Below are 24,538 nucleotides of genomic sequence, written 5' to 3'. Positions count from 1 at the left end.
TTTTGTAAAAAAATATATTTTTTTACAGTTTTTTTCAAGACATTTTACATTTTTTGTCTGTATTTCAAAATGACAGAATTCTTTTTTAAAAATTACATGTTTCATTTGTGATTTATATGTAAATGGTTTTAGATTTACAGTATTTTTTGTAATCACAATCGTAATTATCTGTATTTAAGCTTTTCTTGATCATTTTTAAAGATACTTATTCTGTTTTTTAGAGATGTATGACTCTATTTTAACAATTCATTTATGTTAGAAGAAAAGGATTTCATGGAATTCTAAAAATATTTCTTGGAAAAATACAGATTTTTTTTGCAAAACTTCTGAGTTAATGTAAATTTGGACTTTTGCAACGTAAAATTACAAGTTTCATTCGTGATTTATATGTAAATGGTCTTAGATTTAGGGTGTATTACTCTATTCTAACAATAAATATATGTAATTTCCATTATTTTACACTTCTTTTTACAGTGAAGCTGCATATTGATTACAAGTGTGATTTCTGTGGACTTGAAGAAGAGAGTATTTCCCATCTATTCTTTCTTTCTGTATATATACAATGATATTCTGGTTTGATGTTGCCAACTTTCTACAAAAGAAACTTAAGATGAATGTTGTAATAAAATATGTTTGATGTAATTTAGTCAAGATAAGATTGGAAATAACATGCTATACAGTTATTTAATATCTTTGGAAAATTTCAAATCCATAAGACAAAAGTGGTCAGGAAGCAGGCCAACTTTCCTGGATTTTATTAATGGTTGGTATGTTTTTTTATCTATAAGCCCATTCTGGGTAGACTCCCCTGTTATTTATCTGTCTTTCTAACCAGAAATCATGGCAATTATGGGTTACGGTATCAGGACACTATAAGCTTATGACTGTTCCCAGAGTTCGGACTGAGTTGGGAAAGAAGGCCTTTATGTTTTCTGCACCATCTGCATGGAATAGCCTGCAAAATTAACTTAAACTCCAGGACCTAGTCACTCTAAATTAATTTAAAGGCATGGTGAAATCTATAGAAACGGACTCTATCGATAATTGTACTTGTTTTGATTGAAATAGGATTATATGGCTTCCCTGCACTTTTATGGTATGGCACCTTTGAACTAATCTATTGTTGTTGTTTTTTCAAATGTGTGTGTATGAAACTGTTTGTACTGCTGCCATTCTTGGCCAGGTCGTTCTTGAAATAGAGATTTTAATCTCAATGGGTCTAAACCAGGTTAAATAAAGGTTAATGAAAAATTAATTTAAACAGCATAGCACCATCATAACCTACATTAAAAACAAGAAAAGCCATTAAGACTTGTAAATTATTAAATTATTATAATATGATGTATATGACATAAACACAAACCCTGGTATTATGAAATGTATATGTCATTATTTTGTCTTCTTTTTTTTTGTTCAACTGTCAAAATGTATCTGTACCTTTGTTAAGGAGCATGAGTTCAATAAGTGTGTGGATGCAGCCCGTCACAACCTTTAAAGATATACCTCGTGATTTAGTACAGAGCATTTGAACTAATATCACTTGACTGTGTTTCAGTGTTATTCCCATGCGGTGTCGGCAGAGAGCAGCTGTGCTCCCTCTCTGTCTGCTTCATGTGATGCTGATCTGTCACAGTGGTTTACCAGGACTAAGGCTAACTGGTGCACTTCTTGGGATTCACTTGATACCATGTCTCTGTACAGAAATGCCATCTGGTTTTGGAATGGAATCCACCAATATACAAGGTCAGTCGACACGTTGAGTCGATACTTTGGAGCTTATCTAGAGATGTAGAGACATTTCTATCGCATGTTGCTTTGTCAGTCAGTGTAAAGTGCTATTTCATGGGAGTAGGAAGCACTGAAAATGTGGGTGGGACAATCTAACTGGGGTCGGGTGGTGGTCCTCTCTACTCTTATGAGAGTAGAGGTCATTTCCTGCATTCTGGTGCCTTTTAACAAGTGGTTTGATACTTTTATCTAGCTATGAGGAAAAGTGTTGGGTACATTTTGTAATTTTGTTTATTCAAACTTGATGATCTCTTTATGCTTGCATGCAATTGCGATTTCTGTCCTCTGAGACCCACAGTAGACCAGTTTTTGTCTTTTTTAGGGGGGTACAGGGGGTCTTTAGGGGGAGATAGCAAGTAAACAGTAGAGGCCACATAGAAGTGGTGTTCATCATCTGAAAGCTGGAAACCTGAAGATTAATTTGTGTGTCAAGTTGTCAAGTTGTTGTAGTCATAAATCAGAAATTATCATGAATTAATTATTTAAAATAAATTGTAAAAGAGTGTAAGGGCTTAGAACATTATGATGGAAGTATATGATGTCCATTCCCATGCTCTAATATGTTTCATAAGTTGTTGCAGCAATTTTTGGGTTGATACCATTTGTTACACAGATTTGGTGCTAAATTTAACAATTTTTTACTAATCGAGAATTGATAAAAAATGATCAATAATCCCTCCAAAATACCACATGAAGACACCAAGACTTAAAGGAACACCATAGAAAAAGCCATGCTGTGACTTGGTATCAAAAACTTTTGACATTTGGAGATTTCTGCAAGAATTGCATTTTTTGGCGATTGGATGACGAGCACTTCTGTTCTGGAAACTTCTCAGAAACACCCTTATTGTCAATCTACCTAGGAAAGCCATACACCCTCTGAATGCCCTAGGTCTTTAGTTTGTAGCTGTACATTTTTATCACGCTGTGATTATCCTAGAGGTCACCACAGGTCATGTTATACAGAGAGGTCAAGTTTCAAAAAATGCTGTCACTATAATGAAATGGCTACTATGGGGATTAACATCATCACACATGAATACAATTGGGTTCATTGGATCCACAAGAGTCTCAGCTTTACAGTGATACCCAATATATGTAATTTAAAGACTGTTTAGGGACCCCAGTATGCAGAAATATTCAAAAACATCATTTTAAGAATAGGGACGAAAATAACACATTTGTACTGCATGCATAAAACTACATGTTTTTTGCCCCAAACTGCATGTGATTAGTGGGCATGTCTATAAATGGGAATCTCGTGGGTACCCATAGAACCCATTTTCAGTCACATATCTTGAGGTCAGAGGTCAAGGAACCACTTCTGATCTCTTCCCTGACAAGCTAGCATGACATGGTTGTTTGTAGTAGATTAGGTTTTCTACTTTCATACGAGCTTTAAAACTGAACCTGCTACAGACTCTGAAAGAAAGTCGGTCGGGATCGCGGAGGTCTCAGAGGGATGAATTTCTTTAATGTTATCAAATAGTCTAAAATGTTATTCCTGCTTGCTGGCTGGCTACATATAGGATATATTGTCTGTAAAATGTATTTCATGTCATTTCTTTGAGCCTAAAGTCTGCTGAACAGAGGAATATCAGCGGTCTGATCACCGTATGGCACACATCACCACACAAACTGGCCTTTATGTGCAATTACAATAGTTCCATTGACAGCTGATGACATCCACATCACCGGACTCGACTGAAGCTAAAACGCGGAGAGAGAAAAACACTGCACGTTAGTGATGATTAGTGTGTTTTTCCATGTGCCTTTAGGAGGGGATATGAGGCAGCATTTAAACACTTCGAGCCCCAAGACCTGGATGTGTCCGTCGTGGGAAGGTCTTTTATGATCACCGGAGCCAACAGTGGGATTGGCAAGGCGACAGCCATGGCTATAGCCAAGAAAGGTAATAGTTATGCTCTCTGCCAGGCACTTTATATTGATAGAAAATAAAGTTGAATGTTTTGTTTGCAGGTGGGACAGTCCACATGGTGTGTAGGAACAGAGATAAAGCAGAAGAGGCCAGGGCGGACATCGTCAGGGAGTGTGGGAACACAGTGAGTGTTGAGGTGACAAAACCCATGATCTGTGTGTGAGAGACAGAGAGAGACTGATGCTTATCTGGTTATTCCAGGAAGTATACATCCACATTGTGGATATGTCAGAGACACACCAAGTCTGGGAGTTTGCAGAGGCCTTCAGGAAGCAGTATTCAGCCTTGAATGTGTTGGTAGGTGTCTCCATCATAAATCTGCCTCCATAAACTGATAATGTTGTGATCTGACTTCTCTACAATTTCTTATGTGACAGATAAATAATGCAGGCTGTATGGTGCACAAGAGAGCGGTGAATGCTGAGGGCCTGGAGAAGAACTTTGCCACCAACACTATGGGTGAGTGATGCTTAAAGAGTGCCATGCTGCGGCACGCAGAACGATGTTAAAATGTGACTTTTCTCCATCTCTTTAGGGGTGTACATCCTCACCCAGACTCTCATACCACTTCTACAGAAGAGCCGGGATCCAAGGGTGGTATGACTACACACACACACACACACACACAAACACACACAAAGTGCTCAACTGCATCATTGTGGACACTGCACAGCATAAAGCCACTTTTGTCCACGCTGTAGTGGCTGTTGTCTCAGCACACTGTGGCTCTTTTCTCCCTGCCCGTTAGATCACCGTGTCCTCGGGAGGCATGCTGGTGCAGAAACTCAGAGTTGATGACTTGCAGTCAGAGAAGGGCTACTTTGATGGCCTCATGGTCTACGCCCAGAACAAGGTGGGAGAGGAGAATGTAATCCAGGTTTGGATTTGTCTGTGTAATGTGGTTGAACAGAAGAAAAAAAAGACATAAAAGAGTAATGCAAAATACATATACAGTAGTAGTGAATACTGCAGGCACATTTCTAAGCATATGTGTTGTTTCTCCTCAGAGACAGCAGGTGGTGCTGACACAACAGTGGGCCAAAGCTAACCCGGTCATTCACTTCTCTGTGATGCATCCAGGCTGGGCAGATACACCAGGTACTGACTCACTGGGCAGCTCACCCAAATAGCTCAAAAACTATTGCTACTGCTGCTGGTATTTATTCTATTTTTATCAAAAAATCCAAAAATAATTCACACAGTCTGTACTTCCACAGCAGTCTCCTTGTCCATCAAACAACAATTCTCCTGATGGTGGTGCTATAGTAAATGTCTTCATTTGTTGTTATACAGTAAATTAAGCCACTGGAAAATGAGTAAAATTAGCTGGAGTCAACTACAATATAAAAATGGTGATTGCACTTGTTAATGTTTAATTAATTATTATTATTATTATTACTAATAATAATAATAATCCAGTATTATGACATGTAGGTATGTAACAATGACAGAGCACATTTTCACCTTTAAACTTCAAGTACATCTTGCTGATAACACTTTCATACTTTTCCTTTTGTAAGGTTTTGAATGCAAGTATTATTAAATTGTGGTATTTCAACCTCTATTTAGCCTAAATAAATGATCTGAATGCTTCTTCTACCACTGGTTGTTTTGAAAATTCAGCAAAATTGGAGCCCATAACATACAAAATATGTGATCCTCAAGTGAACATCAGCCTTCATAGCTAAAATAATATTTACATAATAGCTGTGAGACACAAGACACGAGGTAGATGAAGTATTTAGCATTTGTTTTTTAAATTCTGCCAAATTTTTTAAAGATTATTTAAATGGATAGGTAATTGAGTATGCATTAGAATGATTTTAAAGAATTTAAAAGAAATCTTATTTCTATCATATTATTTTGTCACCTTCATTTTGTGAAAAATTACCCAACTATTTTTAGGTGAATCTGTCTTTGAGGTCCTACTTTTAAAAATGCACTTTAACACTTTCAGTTTCACTGCACCTGCAGATCATTCATGATAATTCTCATCAGTCTGTGGTGGAAACCTTGCTTCCGTTTCATTTGCTTCAGTAGAAACAGTCAGTCACTCTTTAATAACCCAATATACACACCAATAACCCTGGCTGATTTTCTTCTCCTGTTTCCAGCTGTTTCTACATCAATGCCTCAGTTCCACCAGATGATGGGCGAGAGGCTGCGCGGCGTGGAGCAGGGAGCCGACACTGTGTTGTGGTTGGCCTTGTCCAAAGCCGCAGCCAGGACACGCAGCGGCCAGTTCTTCCAAGGTGAGCTGCATCAAGTGTTACTTCAACAGAGCGTTCAATCTTCTGAGGTGACCTCTGACAGATTGTTTGTGTTTGCAGATCGCACGCCCGTTCCTGCCCACCTGCCTCTGGCCTGGACTCACAGCTCTGCTGAAGAGATTCAGCACTTCATGACTCAGCTGGAGACTTTGGCCAGAGCCATTCAGTCACAACCTGATGTAGAGCTCAACGGGCCTTCCAGACCTCATTTTGTCTGAATCCTGATACAAATGTTACACCATATGTAACCGGCCCATTAAAGCATTAGATAAAATTAGATAAATTTCTCAAAATGTTCACATATTTGACATGTATGTCTAATGTACTTCTTAATTCTAGACAGGACAGGTCATAGGTCAATGTCACATGAGTTATCTGTGATGTCAATATGTGGTAACTGGACTATCTGCACTGAAAATATCACAAACTATTGATTTAAAGACAAAAGTAATTGATTTGGATTGACTATCTTATCATTAGCAGTTACTGAACACATGTAAAATCGTACTTGTCTATTATCCAGATGATAAAACAATATCTATTGGGTTATCTGCTGGATGTGATTGTGATTTTTAACTTGTAACTGTAACAATCCTCACAAGGAGACAATTTCAAAATATTGTATTTTTCTTCATGTAATAAAGAAGAAAATTTTAACCGGAGCAGATAACACTGTTGTGGGCCCTTCAGTACATTCCTTCGGACAGAACAGATGTTTTCATACTGACTGCAATGTGAAAATCACAATAAGTTTGTGAGAGTCAAATGTAGCCAAGCAGATGAGCAGAGCATTTCTGTGAAAAACTACAGAGCATCAATACTTATTTTTATTTTGGTTTTGTAACAATCCACATTTGCTGTTTTTAATAATTTTATTATTTTTATACAGTATTGAAACAAAAAAATAATGTGGTGCATTCACATTTTCCCAAGGGATTCTTTGCAAGTTTGATCTCTACAAGGGTAAAACAGTGAAAAGCTTGAAGCTGGATCCATCCATGTTAAAACTCACAGGGAATAGGAAGACTGGGCCTGATTTAAAAATCACCTACAAGTTTTGATGGATTTTATTTCTGCGCCGACATTTTATTCCCCGTTTACTGTGTGTTTACTGTGTTTTTGTAAGGGAGGATGAATCAGGTTCCCAGCATTTGTCTTTAAAAGAAACTTCCAGTCCATGCGTAACAACAGTCCAAAGAAAACAAACAAATCCCATCCCCCCCCCGTCCAGTCTCTTCCTCCTCTCCTCCACAGTTCATCTTCTATGCAACGTAGGTGTACACTTTGCGATCTTCTGGCGTCCTTGCCAAGTATTCTCTTTCTATTAGTCCTTCTATACGCTTTTTAATTACGACAGGGCTCGGAAGAAAACGTGCCCGGAGCTGCTGAGTTACCTGAAGACACAAAGTCACAACATGTAAGAAAACTGCACCTTTTCAACATGAATTAATTTCTCTGCAGAACATGGTGTACTTTGGAATCAAGAAGTGGAGAAGATGGAAAATTACTGGATTCAAATTGCTTTGATTTATGAATACTTCACCCACAAAATGACCATTTGTATATCAATTACTCGGCCTGTTTTACTTTGAATTCTTGAAGAAAACTTTGTTTTTCTCGCATGCCTCCACAGCGAACGAAGAGACAAAAAACGTAGAAAAGTCTTGATGAATTTAATTAAATGGTGGCTGCGTTTAACAACAGCAAAACTATATCAAAACATCATTGTTTACAAACTCTAAAACAACAGCACTTTGAGCTGCATTCTTGTATGAAAGGTGCTATACAAAAAAAAGTGTATTATCTTTATTAAAAGTTTCAGCAGAAATTCATGCTTGGGAAGTATTGAGCATACGACTAGATAAATGAGACTTGTGGCAGTTCGTAAACTGATGTTTTGATATAGTATGTTGTTAAACACGCCCCCCATCAATTTATCAAGACTCTGTTTTTTGATTCTCCGTTCACCGTGGAGGCATGCAAGAAAAACTAAGTTTTCTTCACAAATTCAAGGTAACACGGGGTAATTGGTATACATTTTTTTTTCATTTTGTGTGTGAAGTATTCCTTTAAAGTGAAACAGACCAAAATGTGTATTCTCTTGTGGAGTGCCTTACCTCCGCCACCAGGACATTGTGCTGCATCTTCTTCCTCGACTTCATGATTCGGACGATGGCTGCCTCAATCTCATGCTTCCTGTCATCATCCACTTTCTGCCGCGTCTCTTTCCTTTCAGGGTCTGATTCCCCTTGTTTAGCAGCAACTGGGAAAAGTGGTATAAAAGGGAGAAGATGAGGTTCAAGGAGAAAACGTGGAAAATCTCTCAAGGTTTTATATCAGTAGAAAGGAAGAGTCCCACCCCAGTTCCATGTCACAGTGTATTTTTGAACAGAGGTTGTCATTATCCATATTTCTGAAAGGCTGCAACATGATATTGGGATTTTCTGATCTACTGCTGCACACAAGGTACTGAAACTGTAGTTACTGACTGCTAAATAATTACTTATATGTGTTAAAAATTATGAATAAGAGTATAGAAAGAACGAATATTGTGTTTGTTGCCTCAGTCTCATCACTCTGGACAGCAACGGATTTTAAGTTGCCATGACAACATCCACAGTATCATCACCTCTGATCAAAAATACAGCACGCTGTGTTCGACAAAAGCTTGCCCAGAAGTTAGGTGTGTGTTGTACAGAAACTTTGCCCACCTGTCTGTATTTTGACTCTGTGCAGTTTGGAAGTAAACTGATCATTAACTGTAAACACGTGGCCGCTCTCAATCTCCTTAGACTTTGGCTCCTTGGTGAGAACTCTCTGTGTCGGCTTCCCACAGGCCAAAGACTGCAACGCTCGCACTAACTCCCGCTCAGGAATATCTGTCTCCTGCTGGATCTCCTGTAGACGGGGACAGGATGAGTGATACGGTTGAAAAAAAGAAAAGAGGGACACAAACTATTGTAAAATTCTGTGCTCACTTTGAAGGACGCATGCAAATCATACAGTCAAATAACCTCTACAAAGACAAAGAGATCTAATGGGAGATTAAGATAGCTAAATAAAAGGTGCTTCACTGTGTCCCCACCTCGAAAGTGCACTTTTCTCTGTTGTTGAAGAGCATGAGGATGGTCATCTGGAAGGTGGAGACCTGCAGTATGTGCTTCCGGGTGTTAGAGCCCGTCACCTGAGCGCCTCCCACACCCACCTCTGAGCCATCCTCCTGCAGTACAAGTAAAACAGAAAGGTGAATTGAAACTCCAAACTTAGAAATGATACTAAACAACAACATTGTAACTTGAATGATGTGGTTTCACAATAAAAGGGCAAATGGCATTATGCGTCTACCTTTTTAATAGTTCCGTAGAAAGTTGCGTTTAGGTCTGCCCCGCCCATATGGTGCTGCAGTGTGAGCTGCCTACCACTGTGCTTAGCGAGGTAAAACCTGTAAAGTAAAAGCCAGGACCTTTAGAAACCACACAGAACGACACTGAGCCTCCCAGTGTGTAGTAAAACATTGAATTTAAGAGCATTACCTTCTAAAGACTTCAAAGGCGTGTCTGGGAGAGGGAGGGATGGTGCATTTAGGTGTTGCCGACTGTGTAGGCCAGTAGCCAGTAGTGAGGACTCTTACTGTGAGGTCCACACCACTTAGAGACGCCTGAAAGACATGCATAGTAGTTTTTAAGAATCTCTTTCAAAATACATTTTGACATAACATGACTGAACAGTTATTACATCTCAATAACTCAATAACTGGTACACAAACATTCTGATGTATTAATGATTAAAGACTCACTTCCAATCCTGTGTTTTAGGGCGCTTTCACGAGCCAACATTTAGTCTGTTTTAATTGAACTCTGGTGTGGTTCGTTGGGCAGTTGTGAACGCAGTAATCGTACTCTGGTGCGGACCAAAACAACCGCCGAGACCGACAGTTTACAAGCGAACCCTAGTGCAGTTCGATTGCAGTGAGAACATAATCCGACCCACTTGCAGGAAGTGAACCAAAACGCAGGGGATTACGGGCTGTGTTATCAATAGCATCTTTAGCATGAGTGGGAGAGGACTGACCTGGACTTCTGCAGAAGCCCGATGTTTGCTTGACATCTGGGCCAAAGAGAACATGCAGAATAAAGTCCACAAAAATAATGATGTTTATAAAGGCATTCAAGATAAAAACTGGAGGAGAAGGGATTTGTGCACACAGTAGGTCGAGTCAAAGTGAAAAACTTCCATCCTGCTCCTTCGTACACGCCCCTCGGCAAATTATATTTTTTATTTGGTCCGCTTTAATCTGTGCATTGTGAAAACAAACCACACGTGTCAATTTCACTCTGATTCGGACTAGTCAAACGGACTATGGCTTGTGAAAGCACCCTAAAATATTCTTCCAAACAAACAGATCATGAGCTGTACTTTTTACGTGTGCCTTGTTTAGAATAATTTGTGTTTTGTATCTCTGAAAAAGCGTCACGACTGCCTTACCGACGTGGTTTGTATGTGTTGCCTGAACTCATCCATGGTAGTGTTAGAGATGCTCATGTCTCTGAACATCCCTTCCAGTTTCGAGGTGAACTGACAGCCACATTCTGTCTGTAAAGGAGAAAGACAGAAGAGTTGAAGCTGCTGATGTGGATTTAGAAGGGCAACATGAGCAGAGAAGAAGAAAGAACAGTACAGGAGATATACATCTGTTACAAAAACGTTGTCATTCGTTTACCTTAAGCTTAGAGATCATGTTCTTCTCTGAATCGTCTGACACACTCTTGTTGCTGAGGAGCCTGCGGCCCAGGTGCTGCTTGTAGTACCTTTCAAACACATCCTTCTCTTGCATAAACCGGAACAACACCATGGCCTTGTCAAGGATCGACTCTACCTCCTGTTCTGTCAACTGGTCAAACACAACAGGGCGAAAAAGAATGAGGCAAAGTACAGGACACGCAAAAAAATATTTTCTCGCAGAGTATAAAAATATTTGCGTTGAAAGGAAAGTTTGAAGAAGCTACATACCCCTTTGACACCCTTCTTGAGCTTGTCATCAATAAAGAGCGATAGGTACTCTGGTGAACGGGAGTTGAGGTTGAGGAAGTACTCAAAGTCTCCTGCGATGGTTTGTTTGAAGAGTCTGTCATTGTTGAAAGACTCGAGGAGGAAACGATCGAATCGTGTCTTCAGGTCTAGCAGGCCCTGTTGAGGAGGAAGTAATTACAAAGAGGTGCTATAATCTATAACGACACATTTCTCTGTCATTCACAATTTTAAGTAGGGCTTGCCAAGTGTCTTGGGACATAAAGATGTGTTTTTGGACTCATTGTTCAACAAGCATACCTGGATATAGTCGACAGGGTTCTTGCCCTCTCCCTCTTCTGACACCAGAGCTTTGCCTTGCTCCCTCAAGTAAGAGCTCATACACTCGCACATCGTTTTCAGGCCATTTGGCACACGACTGAACAGCTTGTACATGCATGCCAGGTCTGAGAGGGAGACATGGCGGGGAAAAAAATATGAGAAACAAACAGAAACTGTTGAGGAAAGGCTGAAAAAAAAAAAGATTTGCGATTCTTAATTTTGAGATAAAAATGCAATGCTTTCATCATACAGGCAAAGATCTTACCTTCTGTCTTGCCGTTCTTGAGCATATGGACGAGGCCAGAGTTCTCCATCTCCACAATGGTTTTCATGTGTTTAGAGATGAGCTCCCTTTCCACCACCTTGACGATGGGCTCCTCTGTAGACTTGTCCAGGCAGTGCATCACTCGTTCGATCTCTTCATTGATTCTGGCCTCTACCTTCTTAATGTAGACACTGGCACTGTTTTCTGCTAGGAACTTTTGGCTCTCCATCTGAAAAGAGCAGATAGCGTGTGTTTTTTTTTTATTACAAACAATTTCAGTGGTTACAAAAAACACAAAGACATCAAGAACTGATCACAGTCTTACCTGGAAGAATTCTGCTGACATATCTAAGAAAGGACCCTCAAAGTCCTCCTCATAAACAGACCTGCCGTCCAGGCCGAGAATCATCAGCATCTGGCAGGCGTTTCTGATGGCGCCCCTGCAATGGACGATAAAAAGAAAGGTGAGGCTTCTATATTAGCAATTATTAAAAAAATATTTTCAGAAAATAATACATTGCAACAATAAGTTTTACTAAAAAATAAGCAACAAAAAGTAAATGCACGATTGTGCATAAAGTTGAAACATATAAGATCAGGACAGATATGTAGGAAACTGTGCGTCACTGAATTTTTCTAATTCAACCAAAATATGGGGCATCCCGGAGCAGGCCCACAGTTACAGTAATCCTTAAGATCAAGTAGTGAATTAGTACTCCTGCATACCTGTCTACAACCTCTCCCTTCCTCTCACGAGCAATCATGTCCAGTAACGTCTGCCGTAGGTGGTCTCGAATGCAACCGTAGCGCACCACCTGGTCCCTGAATATGATGAGGCCGAGGTTGTACACATTCTCCACATTGTTCTGTTGAACATAGACCCGGTCCTGGGAGACGAGAGAGAGAACGGGGTGAAAAGGGCATTGAATATTGTACGTATGGATTGGATTACTTTAAAAGCACAGGTAAAACTAGTGTGATTCAAAGTGGATATGCCAGCAAACCTTTCATTATACACTATACAATCCCACTGACGGGGTGCAAAGCTTTTATAAGGTCCTTAGAGCATCAGAAGAAAGGACTGGCAGGTGTCTGATTTATTCCCAGAAAACAAAGTTACGACATAAGCCCCTTCCAGAGAGCATAAATATTCAAGGGGGATGTGGGTGATAAAATATTTACAATGCCACTCAGTAACAAGATTTGACATTACAAACGTCTAGAATGACAAATATTAGCCGGTGTGAAATTAGAGGAGGTGGTTTCTACTAGACAACTAACTTCCAGGATATTACATGGTGTCTTAATGTGATTTGCATGGCCATTTTGTGTTTTTAATTTGTGTGAAAGAGCGTTTACTTTTAGTTCTGCCAATTTCCAGAAGCCTGTTTTATGAGCTTATGGGGTTTGGCTTTCTGATGCCTCTCCTGTGTTTGCGACAGAGCGCAACGACTTCACCAAGGCACAGGGAAAAACAACATTCCAACGACAAGGAAATTCCACAAAGAGAGCTCAAAAGCCACAAAGATATTAAATTCATCAAGCTGGTTTCGGATCGGTACTCGGTATCAGTCGATACTGCAAGTTCATCGGAATCAGTATCGGGAAGGAAAAAAATGGTGTTGGAACATCTCTAGTATACCCTGTATACCTGCGTATATCCTCCACTATGCCACTGGTTTATGCTCAGCATTAAAATGAATGAGTACTACGTAAAAATGTACAATCACCCTACCTCTCCTAGACAAATAAATAATGTCTCCAGGGCCTAAAGAGAGACAGTGGCTTCCAAAAAGGTAAAACACCAGGTGAGAAAAGCAGAGTCACACTTGCTGCATCTGTCTGGCTCTCCTCTAGAGGTCAGCAGGCAAGTAAAAACAGCAGGCGTCTCTCATTGCACAGACGTGACGAGTCTGCCGTAGTTAAACACCGGAAAAGCCAACTGTCCGGGGTAATGCCAGGACAGGAAAAAGGAGAGTGCAGAACAAAAGAACCCCAGGAGAGCTGTGCAGTCTCTGTACTGACTTTGCCATTGTTTAGCTTTCACTTGTGCCTATCTCGAGGACTCACTCACTCACTCACACACCCCCACAAACATTTTGGACTTGCTGCTCAAGTAAATCAACTAGCTCTGCCAGTTTTCCAACAAAACAAATATAAACAGCAACAGAGGCTCATTGTTAGGAGCACAAATAAAATAGCACCTTACAAAGTCCAGAATAGGATGTAGGTGACGGTTGGCCAAACAAAAGGCCATTTCTTCAAAAGCACAAAATTATTCACGATGGAACAAGCACCATAATCCACTTGCCGAGGCAACCCATAGCACTAACATAGAAATTCTGGTCCCATTGACAAAAAAACAAACAAATAACAGCCACACACTGCATTGTGAATTGTTAAAGATTATTGCACAGGAATTCATAATTTAAAAAAATAATATTGTTAATACAATTACAGAACGATTTATACAAAATGAGAATGACAAGTGAGCACAACAGCCTATTTACCATGTACATGAGGATGTCTCTGATCATAACCATGGCAGTCTGATGGTCATTCCAGGCCTGATTCAGTGTTTGCAGAAAGTTATTATTTAGAGAGTTTAAGACATCTTCTCGTACCTGAAAACACAAACAGATTGACAGAATTGAGGTCACATCAAGTTATTTCTGGTGTGACTGATGAACATCGGGTCACATGTGAAATGATTTATAGGGGAGAGGGGAGAACAGCTTTGGGCATCATAGCGGAATAAAAATGGAGTATCCATTCACAGACCATTTGTGTGTTAAGCTCGGTAAAAGACGGGTGTATTAGCTTGTTTATTTTGTTGTCAATATCAGATATCCTTCAAGCATGTTCTTTGCTGTTAAAAGTTTCACACATATTTGTTTGCCTTTTTAAGAAAGTATCTATGACTGACAGTAGCCCTAAGAATGTAAAGTTAAAACAAAAAGACACAACGGTAATTAATTATCACTGATTATCTAAATTTTTTCATATTTCTTTTGTTAATGATTTTCAAAAAAAAAGAGCAGCATTAGAGAGGAAAAATGTTTCTTTACTTTGTTGATGAGGTGCTCTGTGACGACCTCCCTCAGGCCTGTGTAGAGCTTCTCCCCATGCTTGTGGAGCACCATGGTGTAGGCGTTCCTGTACAGCTCCTCAAAGCTTAACCCACTGTTGTTCTTCCTCTGAATCTCCTGGATGGCATTCTTTAGAAGGTCCCAGATGTTGTTCACATACTTCTCATCCATTGTCATCTAGGTGGGACAGAAAGATGAAAGTGTGCTTACATGAAAAATGTCTATTCTTCATTATCTCCACATGGTATAAGTAGATGATGACAGTAATGTCAAGGGTCATTCTTTGCAGTACAATTAAATACAAAATAGTAGACCACTTGTAAAAAAGATCCATACGCATAATTAGTGTTGTCACGATACTGGAATTTATAACTTTGATACAATACCTTGAAAAACATTGATATTCTATATAATTTTCGATACCGCGGGAAAAAATTGACACAACATTGACAACTTTTACTAAAAGATAAATAGCGGTGTGTGTCAACTCGCTGTTGGAGAGAAGAGAGCGCCGAAAGTGCAGTTGGTACCTGTGTATTGATACTGCGGAAAATTAGTATTGAAACCATTTAAAATATTCAGTATCGATATGTATCGATACTCCAATATTTTAGACAACACTATGCATAATACAGGTCCAGTATATATATATATATATACTAAGGCTGTCAAAGTTAACGGGATAACGCGTTAGCGCAAATTCATTTTCACGCCACCGATTTTTTTAACGCATTAACGCCACTTGCTAAGTTGTAGCAGGCTCGGTTTTAATGCTAGAGTGAAGATAGTAGCATCATATAAAACTAGAAGACATGCCCACTTAATGATAATCACATGCAGTTTGGGGCAAGTCATAATCAAGTCAGCACACTGACACTGACAGCTGTTGGTCTTGAGTTTTCCATGTTATGATTTGAGCATATTCTTTATGCTAAATGTAGTACCTCTGAGGGTTTCTGGACAATATCTGTCATTGCTCTGTGTTGTTAATCGATTTCCAATAATAAATATATGCATACATTTGCATAAAGCAGCATATTTGTGATTTTGTGTGTTAAATAATTGACAAATCTCCCTTTAAAGTACATTTTGAATTTTGAACAGATAAAAAAAATGGGTGATTAATCGCAATTAATTATGGACAATCATGTGATTAATCATGATTAAATATTTGAATTGATTGACAGCCCTAATATATACACACATAAACACTTCCTCACTAAGCAAGCAATTTCTACCTTGCAGTGTGGACAGGGAAGATATAGCTTTTTGAAAGCACAGATGTTTGATTGATGACTTTCACAGTAAAGCTTGCGTCCTAAAGTGTAGCAGGAATGTAAACATACAAATCCATCTGTGATACAATGCAGGTGATGCCCGGATGATTCTTCCTGCTGTCAGAGAACTTCGTAATCATATAATAGCAATTTGAGTAAGGATCTCAATGCAGCAGCATAGGAGCTATAACTTTGATTGACAGAAAGCGATGATCAAATCACCATTTTATACTTGTGTAGTCATATCAACAGCAACAGAGATCCATTGTTGATGTAATTTCTGTAAATCATGTGGCAGAAATGGAGCCATAACAAACCAATTAAGGAAGTAGCAAGGAGAAAGTTAGACAAAGTCGCACATGGTATTGTTTAGGTTGTGATACAAAATCCAATACTTTTGGTTTGGTTGCTGCAGGCAAAAATAGAGGAAAGAAAAAAAGGAAGGACTGACGGAATCAAGCATCCAAGAAGCAGGCGTCACAGCAATATTGGCAGTGTGGTGATATTTTGGCTATCAATAGGCTATTCAACAGAAAGAAAACAATATGCATTTCATATTGTGTTGAAGACCTGAGCCCATGAAGACTGTGTCATCGTCTTGACCACAATGCATGAAAAGCTTTACAATCCTAAAGACAAAGTAAGTGCTGCTTGACTCCAGCAAAGAAGTAACCAAACACGATGGCAACAAATTATGGCAATTTTTCTGAGTGTCCATGACGAAGGATTGAAAAAGGTAATTAAAGTCAGTAAAACAAGACATAAAGTCCATAGGTGTTAACATTTATCCCAAACTGTACCACCAAAGCTGTACAGAGAATGGAGAGAAGGTAGAGAAGCAGCAGTGAAGTGTCAAACCTCTTTACCACCTTTGATGTGTTACACTTTAATACTGAAAATAAAATACTTCTAACCACAATTTACCTTCAGGTGTCTTTTTTATTTATTATTAGTTCTTCTCAGACGGATATCGCTGTTTGTTGTGTATAGAGGTGCGTGTGTGTACTGTAGTGCGGCAATGAAACGGGGGAGATGGAGACAGACAGCCTGCTGCACCGCGCTGCTCTGCGAAGCTTCGAATACCTTTGAATATTTCTCACCAAAGCTTCGAAGCTTAAAATATGGTATTCGGAACAGCCCTAATTTTTATCATGATATATTGCGATTTCTGCCAAATTACCATGTCCTAGTAGGAGTCCCTTTCTGGGCATGTCACCATATATACTCATCAGACGAGAACCTGATCAGAACCTGGCCTGAAGGGAAGACGAGTGGGTGTCATCAAGATGTGACTGATTCACATTAAATACAATTTTCTTGTCAATGACATTATAAAATTCAGTGTTTCAGCTTACATCACTTACACTGATTGAGTCACGTTGGCCACCATCTCAATTTTTAGCCTCATGTTACTTTACATAAAAGTGATTTCTGATTAGATCCATGCTACAGATTTTACATTTGGGGGAAAGAGCACTGGATTCAGATCATTAATCAATAGAAACTTTATCGGAATAGAAAAAGTTGTTGGGTAGTTGCATCTAGTGAAAAGTAACTGTAGCTTGACAGCTGACCTGCTCAAATTCCAGTTCAAATCAAATTATTAGTCAGTTTTCAGACAACAAGATGAGCATGTCTCAATAACTACTACAAATACAAGAGCTGTAATGGGATCAATTAATATTGATCCCTGGATTCAAGTTTATTATTATATTGACTAAGACCACCCGGTAGTGGCTCCATTCTGGTCTAATGGGCTGGTCTTGCACTTGCATGTAAACTCAATATTTGAGGAAGGATTAACTGTGTTCACTCACTCATCTACTCACTGACTCATTCTGCCAGACACCCACTCATAACCCTGGATAATATCCAACAGAAGAAAAAGCCTGGGCTTCACACACAAACGATCTCAGCAAGGAATGGAAGGATGTTGCAAGGGCTATGCAACTTAGGATTTAAGACAAGACTGCATATCCCACAACTTCTCAGTTGTGGGCCGTAGTCTGTGGAACAAACTGCCTCTCCACATCAGATCTGCTCCCTCTACAGAGTCTTTCAAAGCACAGCTCAAGACCCACCTCTTTTCTTTGGCTTTTGAATGTACTTGAATTGTGATTACTAATTGGCCTTTCATAATGCTCATTATAACAGTCTTTTACTCATGGATTTTTATTAAAAATGTTTATTAAAAATGTTTATTAATTTATGTGTTGTCTGTTACTTTCACTATAACAGTCTTGCTGCTATCTTGGCCAGGTCTCCCTTGTAAAAGAGATCTTTGATCTCAATGGGATTAACCTGGTTAAATAAAGGACAATAATAATGAAAATGTGCTATAGAAATACATTTGACTTGACAACTGTGCTCATCATGACAGAGATTAATTAAGTGGGTGAATATGTAATTAAGCTCATGGATGTTGGTGAAATCGTTGGGTAGACAGTAGCACTAACGCTAGTAGTAGGTTGCTGGGTTCACGTCAACAACATTAACTACTCAAATTACCATGTTTACTGTAGTCTCACGTCACACAAAGAATGGAAGGATGTTGCAAGCAAGGGCTATGCAACTTAGGGTTTAAGACTAGACTGCATATCCCACAACTGTGCCTCATAACAGAGATTAATTGAGTGGGTGAATATGTAATTCAGCCCAGTGATAGAATAGAAAGCTTTAGAATAGAATAGAAAGCTTTATTGTCATCGTATTAAATACAACGAGATTCACAGTTGCCATTTCTGGTCAGTACAAATACTTGACAAGACGAAACAAAGGTAGTTGCACTTGAGGTGTAAATTGCATGAAGGATATATTGCACAGACAATATTATACATATTGCACAGACAAATGTATTTCACATCCAATGATCATGGGTGTTGTGAGATTTTTTTGTCTTCTCTGTTGACCTGTTTTTATTCTGCCTATGTCTGTAAAGCACTTTGGTCAGCTCATGTTGTTTTAAATGTGCTATAGAAATAAATTTGACTTGACTTGACAACTGTGCCTTATAACAGAGATGAATTGAGTGGGTGAATATGTAATTAAGCTCATGGATGTTGGGTGAAATTGTTGTGTGACAGTAGCACTACTAGTAGTAGGTTGCTGGGTTCACGTCAACAACATTAACTACTCAAAATTTACCATGTTTACTGTAGTCTCACGTCACACAAGGAATGGAAGGATGTTGCAAGCAAGGGCTATGCATCTTAGGGTTTAAGACTAGACTGCATATCCCACAACTGTGCCTCATAACAGATTAATTGAGTGGGTGAATATGTAATTAAGCCCAGTGATAGAATAGAAAGCAACGAGATTCACAGTTGCCATTTCTGGTCAGTGCTTTAAAACAAATACTTGACAAGACTAAACAAAGGTAGTTGCACTTGAGGTGTAAATTGCATCAAGGATATATTGCACAGACAAATGTATTTCACATCCTTTGATCATGGGATGTTGGGTGAAATCGTTCTGTGACAGTAGCACTACTAGTAGTAGGTTGCTGTGGTTGACGTCAACAACATTAACTACTCACATTACCATGTTTACTGTAGACTCACGTTATACTGTGAGACTACAGTACTAATTGGCCTTTCATAATGCTCATTATAACAGTCTTTTACTCATGGATTTGATCTTGGTCTCTGTCTTTGGATGTGTGAGATTTTGTGGTCTGCTCTGTTGACCTGTTTTTATTCTGCCTATGTCTGTAAAGCTCTTTGGGTCAGCTCATGTTGTTTTATATGTGCTATAGAAATAAATTTGACTTGACTTGACAACTGTGCCTCATAACAGAGATTAATTGAGTGGGTGAATATGTAATTAAGCTCATGGATGTTGGGTTAAATCGTTGTGTGACAGTAACACTACTAGTAGTAGATTGCTGTGGTTGACGTCAACAACATTAACTACTCAAAATTGACCATGTTTACTGTAGTCTCACGTCACACAAGGAATGCAAGGATGTTGCAAGCAAGGGCTATGCAACTTAAGGTTTAAGACAAGACTGCATATCCCACAACTGTGCCTCATAACAGATTAATTGAGTGGGTGAATATGTAATTAAGCCCAGTGATAGAATAGAAAGCAACGAGATTCACAGTTGCCATTTCTGGTCAGTGCTTTAAAACAAATACTTGACAAGACTAAACAAAGGTAGTTGCACTTGAGGTGTAAATTGCATCAAGGATGCACAGACAAATGTATTTCACATCCTTTGATCATGGGATGCTGGGTGAAATCGTTGTGTGACAGTAGCACTACTAGTAGTAGGTTGCTGGGTTCACGTCAACAACATTAACTACTCACATTTACCATGTTTACTGTAGTCTCAAGTCACACAAGGAATGGAAGGATGTTGCAAGCAAGGGCTATGCAACTTAGGGTTTAAGACAAGACTGCATATCCCACAACTGTGCCTCATAACAGAGATTAATTGAGTGGGTGAATATGTAATTAAGCCCAGTGATAGAATAGAAAGCAACGAGATTCACAGTTGCCATTTCTGTTCAGTGCTTTAAAACAAATACTTAACAAAGGTAGTTGCACTTGAGGTGTAAATTGCATCAAGGATATATTGCACAGACAAATGTATTTCCCATCCTTTGATCATGGGATGTTGGGTGAAATCGTTGTGTGACAGTAGCACTACTAGTAGTAGGTTGCTGTGGTTGACGTCAACAACATTAACTACTCACATTACCATGTTTACTGTGAGTCTCACGTTATGCTGAAGTTGCATTACCTCTCACTAAAGCTAGCACTAACATGTTAATGTAGTTATATAACGGCCATAATGCGTGGTAAACACAGCAACAGCCAGCCGTTACCATAGATAACGTTACTTGACTGCAACTTAGCTAGCGTCAAGTTAGCTAACCTAGCTAGCATCATCAGGGCCTGCTAGGCTACTTAGCTTAGCCAGCTAACAGGTCTACAGAGGAAGTTTCCCTTCACATGCTAACTAACGTTAGCTCATGTCGTTAGCATTTTCAAACCAACGCTAACGTTAAAATAAACCGACCTGATGACAATGACATGTTGTTCTCGTTTCACCAGCTAGTTAGCTACTGGAGGCTCATAGTTTAATACTTACAGGAAAGGCTCGTATCCTCATCTTGGTGTCCTTCTTGGTGCCGCCTTTGAGGTTGGACATGATTAAGTTAGAACGACTTTCGTTTCTAAAAGTTGACTTAAAGAGACTACATGAAAGGCTGGTTTGTTTTCTACGCCTAAAGGAAAGCGGCTTTAAGGGGAACTCAGTGACCTCCCCCCTCCTTTCAGCAGGAATTAGGTCGGTCTCTTGTATGTCTGTTATGTTGTTGTCACTCTGCTCTCTCTCTCTTCTCTTCTTCTCTTCTCTGTGGGTTGTTTTTTTGGGCTAATGTTAGCTTGTATGCAGTGATGGCGGACGGCTGTACTCTGCTCACTGCGCAACGCCGAAATCTCGCGAGAGTTGAGTAATATACTGACAGGTGCATTCCACAGGTTGATAACACTTAGTTACATTAGCGAACTGTCACATTTTAATATTCATGTTTCGACGAAAAGATGTAAGTATTTCATAACTTTTATTTACAAAACAACTTGAAAAGGATTGAGGGCAGAAAAAAACTTTATTTGGTGACACTATTTTGTTCTAAATGCCACAATAGAGTTAATGCTAACGTTGGGCTATATCCCTTCCTTTAGGCCAGGCCATCATCCCAATAGCTGGTAATTTTAGTTCAAAGTCTTTTTATTGGTATTCTGTACAAAAAACAATAAATCACAGAAATAATTGTATAAATAATTATACAATTATTTCTGTGATTTATACAATTATTTCTGTGATTAATACAATTATTTCTGTGATTGTATAAATCACAGAAATAATTGTAAAATTGTTTATAGAATTATACAATTGTTTATACAATCACCGAAATAATTGTATAAACAATTATACAATTATTTCTGTGATTTATACAATTATTTCTGTGATTGTATAAATCACAGAAATAATTGTATAAATCACAGAAATAATTGTTTATAGAATTATACAATTGTTTATACAATCACAGAAATAATTGTATAAATAATTATACAATTATTTCTGTGATTTATACAATTATTTCTGTGATTGTATAAATCACAGAAATAATTGTATAATTGTTTGTACAATTATTTCTGTGATTGTATAAACAATTGTATAATTGTATAAACAATCACATAAATAATTGTATAGACAAATTATACCCTCCCCCCCATAACAATATTACTGCACCATTAAATAAGCAGAATTAATTTCATAAACAATAACATTTATACATATAAATTAATTAAATCAGATAGAAACATAAACGAAACATATAAAAAAAAGGAAAAAGGAAAGGACCAAAAACACAAAAGATAAGTAAATTCAAAATAATGATAATAAATAAACAAAACAACTAAGTATAAGTTGTGAATTATATGTAATATGAGGTCAGCAGTCTAAAACTTCAAAGTCAGTGGTATCCATTTTTTCTATGTAGATTCAAAAAGGTATCCAGATAGCATAACATTTCTGAACACACCCTCTTGTAGTATAGCGAATATTCTCCTGTACCAAAGGGATGTGTGAGATCTTTAAACCACATCCTAAAGGTTGGAGGATACTTCTCCTTCCATTTAAGAAGTATAAGTCGTCTAGTTAAGAGAGATGCAAAAAGCTATCATATTCTTTGCCTGGTGACTAAGATGTATGTAATAGCTGGTTACACGTTACACGACCCCTCTGTGTCTTTTATTACTAATAAAAGTACATTACTAATTAGTAATTTTCATCTTTGCTGTTTTCCAGTCCAACGCTTATCATTGTCCAACTGCCCATTCCGATGGTTGACCAACGGCTGGAAGATGGAGTATCTTCTCACTGTCATGACGACGCTCTCTGAATGAGAGAAATAAGGAAATATGACATCAAATCAAATGGGTGAGTCCATGGTACTCCTATAATAAAAAAGCAAGACACTCACATTTAAGGATATTCATTTAAAGGCAAAATGGGAATAACAACTATTAGGCTATCAGAATATTCGACCTACCTACCTAGAGTACAGTGAAAAGCCACAAAAACTCAAAACTAATTATCACATAGCCTTTGTACATTTTACAGTCTGCAGTCTATAGCCATAAGATAAGATAAGATAAGATAAGATATAACTCTCATTAAAATAATAAGGAAATTCTTATGCCAGAGATTGCTCAAAATATAACAAAATTACAACAAGTTCAAGTGTATAAAAAGAAAAGTACTATTTCTAGCACCGGTGCCTATAAGAATAACAATTAAGTAAGATACATTTAGTAAAATTAGTAAATAAGATAAGTAAAATAAAAAAAGGTAATGTAAGCTAAAAAAAAACAGAAAAAGTAATATTGCATGTGATGAGAAAAGAAGTAATATTACACATGATGACATTAATATTGCACACAATGAACAGTGATATTGCACATGAGAATGGAAAAAGTTAGTATTGCACATGATATTGATATATTGTTGTTGTCAGTGTCTGGTGTTTTCAGCTGTCCTTCCTGCAGAAGGGGGAGGAGTTATATAGTCTGATGGCCACTGGTAGGAAAGACCTCCTGTATTTGACTGGCTACCCTGGCCTGCTGCCATGTTTTAGTACATTGTATTATAACAGTAATAACCTTAAGTTTACAGTAAGCAAACTGTAAAAAAAAAACAGTAATGTACTGGCAACCCTGCTGCCGATAGTCTATTGTAAAATCAAGAAAATACAGCAATGTAATGTAATTCTGCACATGGTATTATTACAGTAGCATATTGTAAATGAGATTTTACTACTGTAAAATTAACTGTAAACTACTGACGACCCTACTGCCAGTATTTTACTGTTAATCTACATGACAATAGTTTACAGTGTACATAGTGCTAATAATAGTACATTTACCTCTGCATTGTGGTGTCATGATGGGAACTGTTGCATTCTTTCGGAGATTAGCTCCAGCAGTCCTCCTCAGGCCCATGTTCTCCAGCTCCAGCTTTTTAATTTCCATCCGCATCGCCCTGATCACCTGATTAAGCCTCTGTCCACTGTCCATGGTGCGAACCGCACACATTTCCACCCTGCCAGCATCTCTCTTAGAGGCACACAACCCACCACACGACTCCATCTGACCTGTAAACACACAGTCTAGTATTGCCTAACTTACCTGTAGACACCTACAGTACAGTCTACATGTAGCCTATATCCTTTTTCATTCAAAGTTGATATTAAAGCTCAACATTGGGCCGACAAAGAAATAAGCAGCCAATCAAAAGCAGCAATCTAGTCTGTCATCAGACCATTGATAGTCTGGTCACATGATAGAGAGAGTGTTATTTTCTTCCTAGTGATCTGATGCCTACCACTTTCCCTCCTCCTGTTAAATATTCATCTACTCTGTCAACGTAAAGCAACAATAGGTACTTGGGAGAGGCGTAGCCTTAGTCAAGGGTGAGCTGCTTCTCCTTTAAACTCGGACTACTTCTGCAGTGTGAACAAATGGGACATAGAAGCTCCCAGATTTTGAGG

General features: G+C 38.5%; 2 protein-coding genes across 3 annotated transcripts; one reads left to right on the top strand and one right to left on the bottom strand.

Annotated features, from left to right (window-relative positions):
• Nucleotides 1–1,571: 1,571 nt before the first annotated feature.
• Nucleotides 1,572–6,490, top strand: dhrs12lb (dehydrogenase/reductase (SDR family) member 12-like b). Its single transcript, XM_074651191.1, has 10 exons — nucleotides 1,572–1,743; nucleotides 3,567–3,700; nucleotides 3,769–3,851; nucleotides 3,929–4,024; nucleotides 4,105–4,186; nucleotides 4,263–4,324; nucleotides 4,476–4,580; nucleotides 4,735–4,825; nucleotides 5,842–5,979; nucleotides 6,058–6,490. Exons 1-10 carry the CDS (start codon nucleotides 1,688–1,690, stop codon nucleotides 6,213–6,215), a joined length of 1,005 nt encoding a protein of 334 aa, XP_074507292.1. The 5' UTR covers nucleotides 1,572–1,687; the 3' UTR covers nucleotides 6,216–6,490.
• A 316-nt stretch (nucleotides 6,491–6,806) lies between these two features.
• Nucleotides 6,807–21,421, bottom strand: LOC141777143 (cullin-3-like). 2 transcript variants are annotated; one of them, XM_074651129.1, is made up of 16 exons: nucleotides 21,073–21,421; nucleotides 14,680–14,877; nucleotides 14,122–14,235; nucleotides 12,338–12,498; nucleotides 11,937–12,051; nucleotides 11,612–11,840; nucleotides 11,326–11,471; nucleotides 11,008–11,184; nucleotides 10,718–10,888; nucleotides 10,483–10,590; nucleotides 9,531–9,655; nucleotides 9,343–9,439; nucleotides 9,083–9,217; nucleotides 8,709–8,895; nucleotides 8,115–8,260; nucleotides 6,807–7,391 (listed from the first exon to the last, which is right to left on the bottom strand). In XM_074651129.1, exons 1-16 carry the CDS (start codon nucleotides 21,130–21,132, stop codon nucleotides 7,260–7,262), a joined length of 2,301 nt encoding a protein of 766 aa, XP_074507230.1. In that variant the 5' UTR covers nucleotides 21,133–21,421; the 3' UTR covers nucleotides 6,807–7,259. The 2 variants fall into 2 exon arrangements, with proteins under 2 accessions (XP_074507230.1, XP_074507229.1); XM_074651128.1 differs by having other exon boundaries at nucleotides 9,083–9,221; nucleotides 9,344–9,439.
• Between the last annotated feature and the right edge of the window lie 3,117 nt (nucleotides 21,422–24,538).

Source organism: Sebastes fasciatus, chromosome 11, assembly GCF_043250625.1.
Source record: "Sebastes fasciatus isolate fSebFas1 chromosome 11, fSebFas1.pri, whole genome shotgun sequence".
Classification (NCBI taxonomy): Eukaryota; Metazoa; Chordata; class Actinopteri; order Perciformes; family Sebastidae; genus Sebastes; species Sebastes fasciatus.
This window is presented reverse-complemented; position numbering and strand designations above follow the sequence as displayed.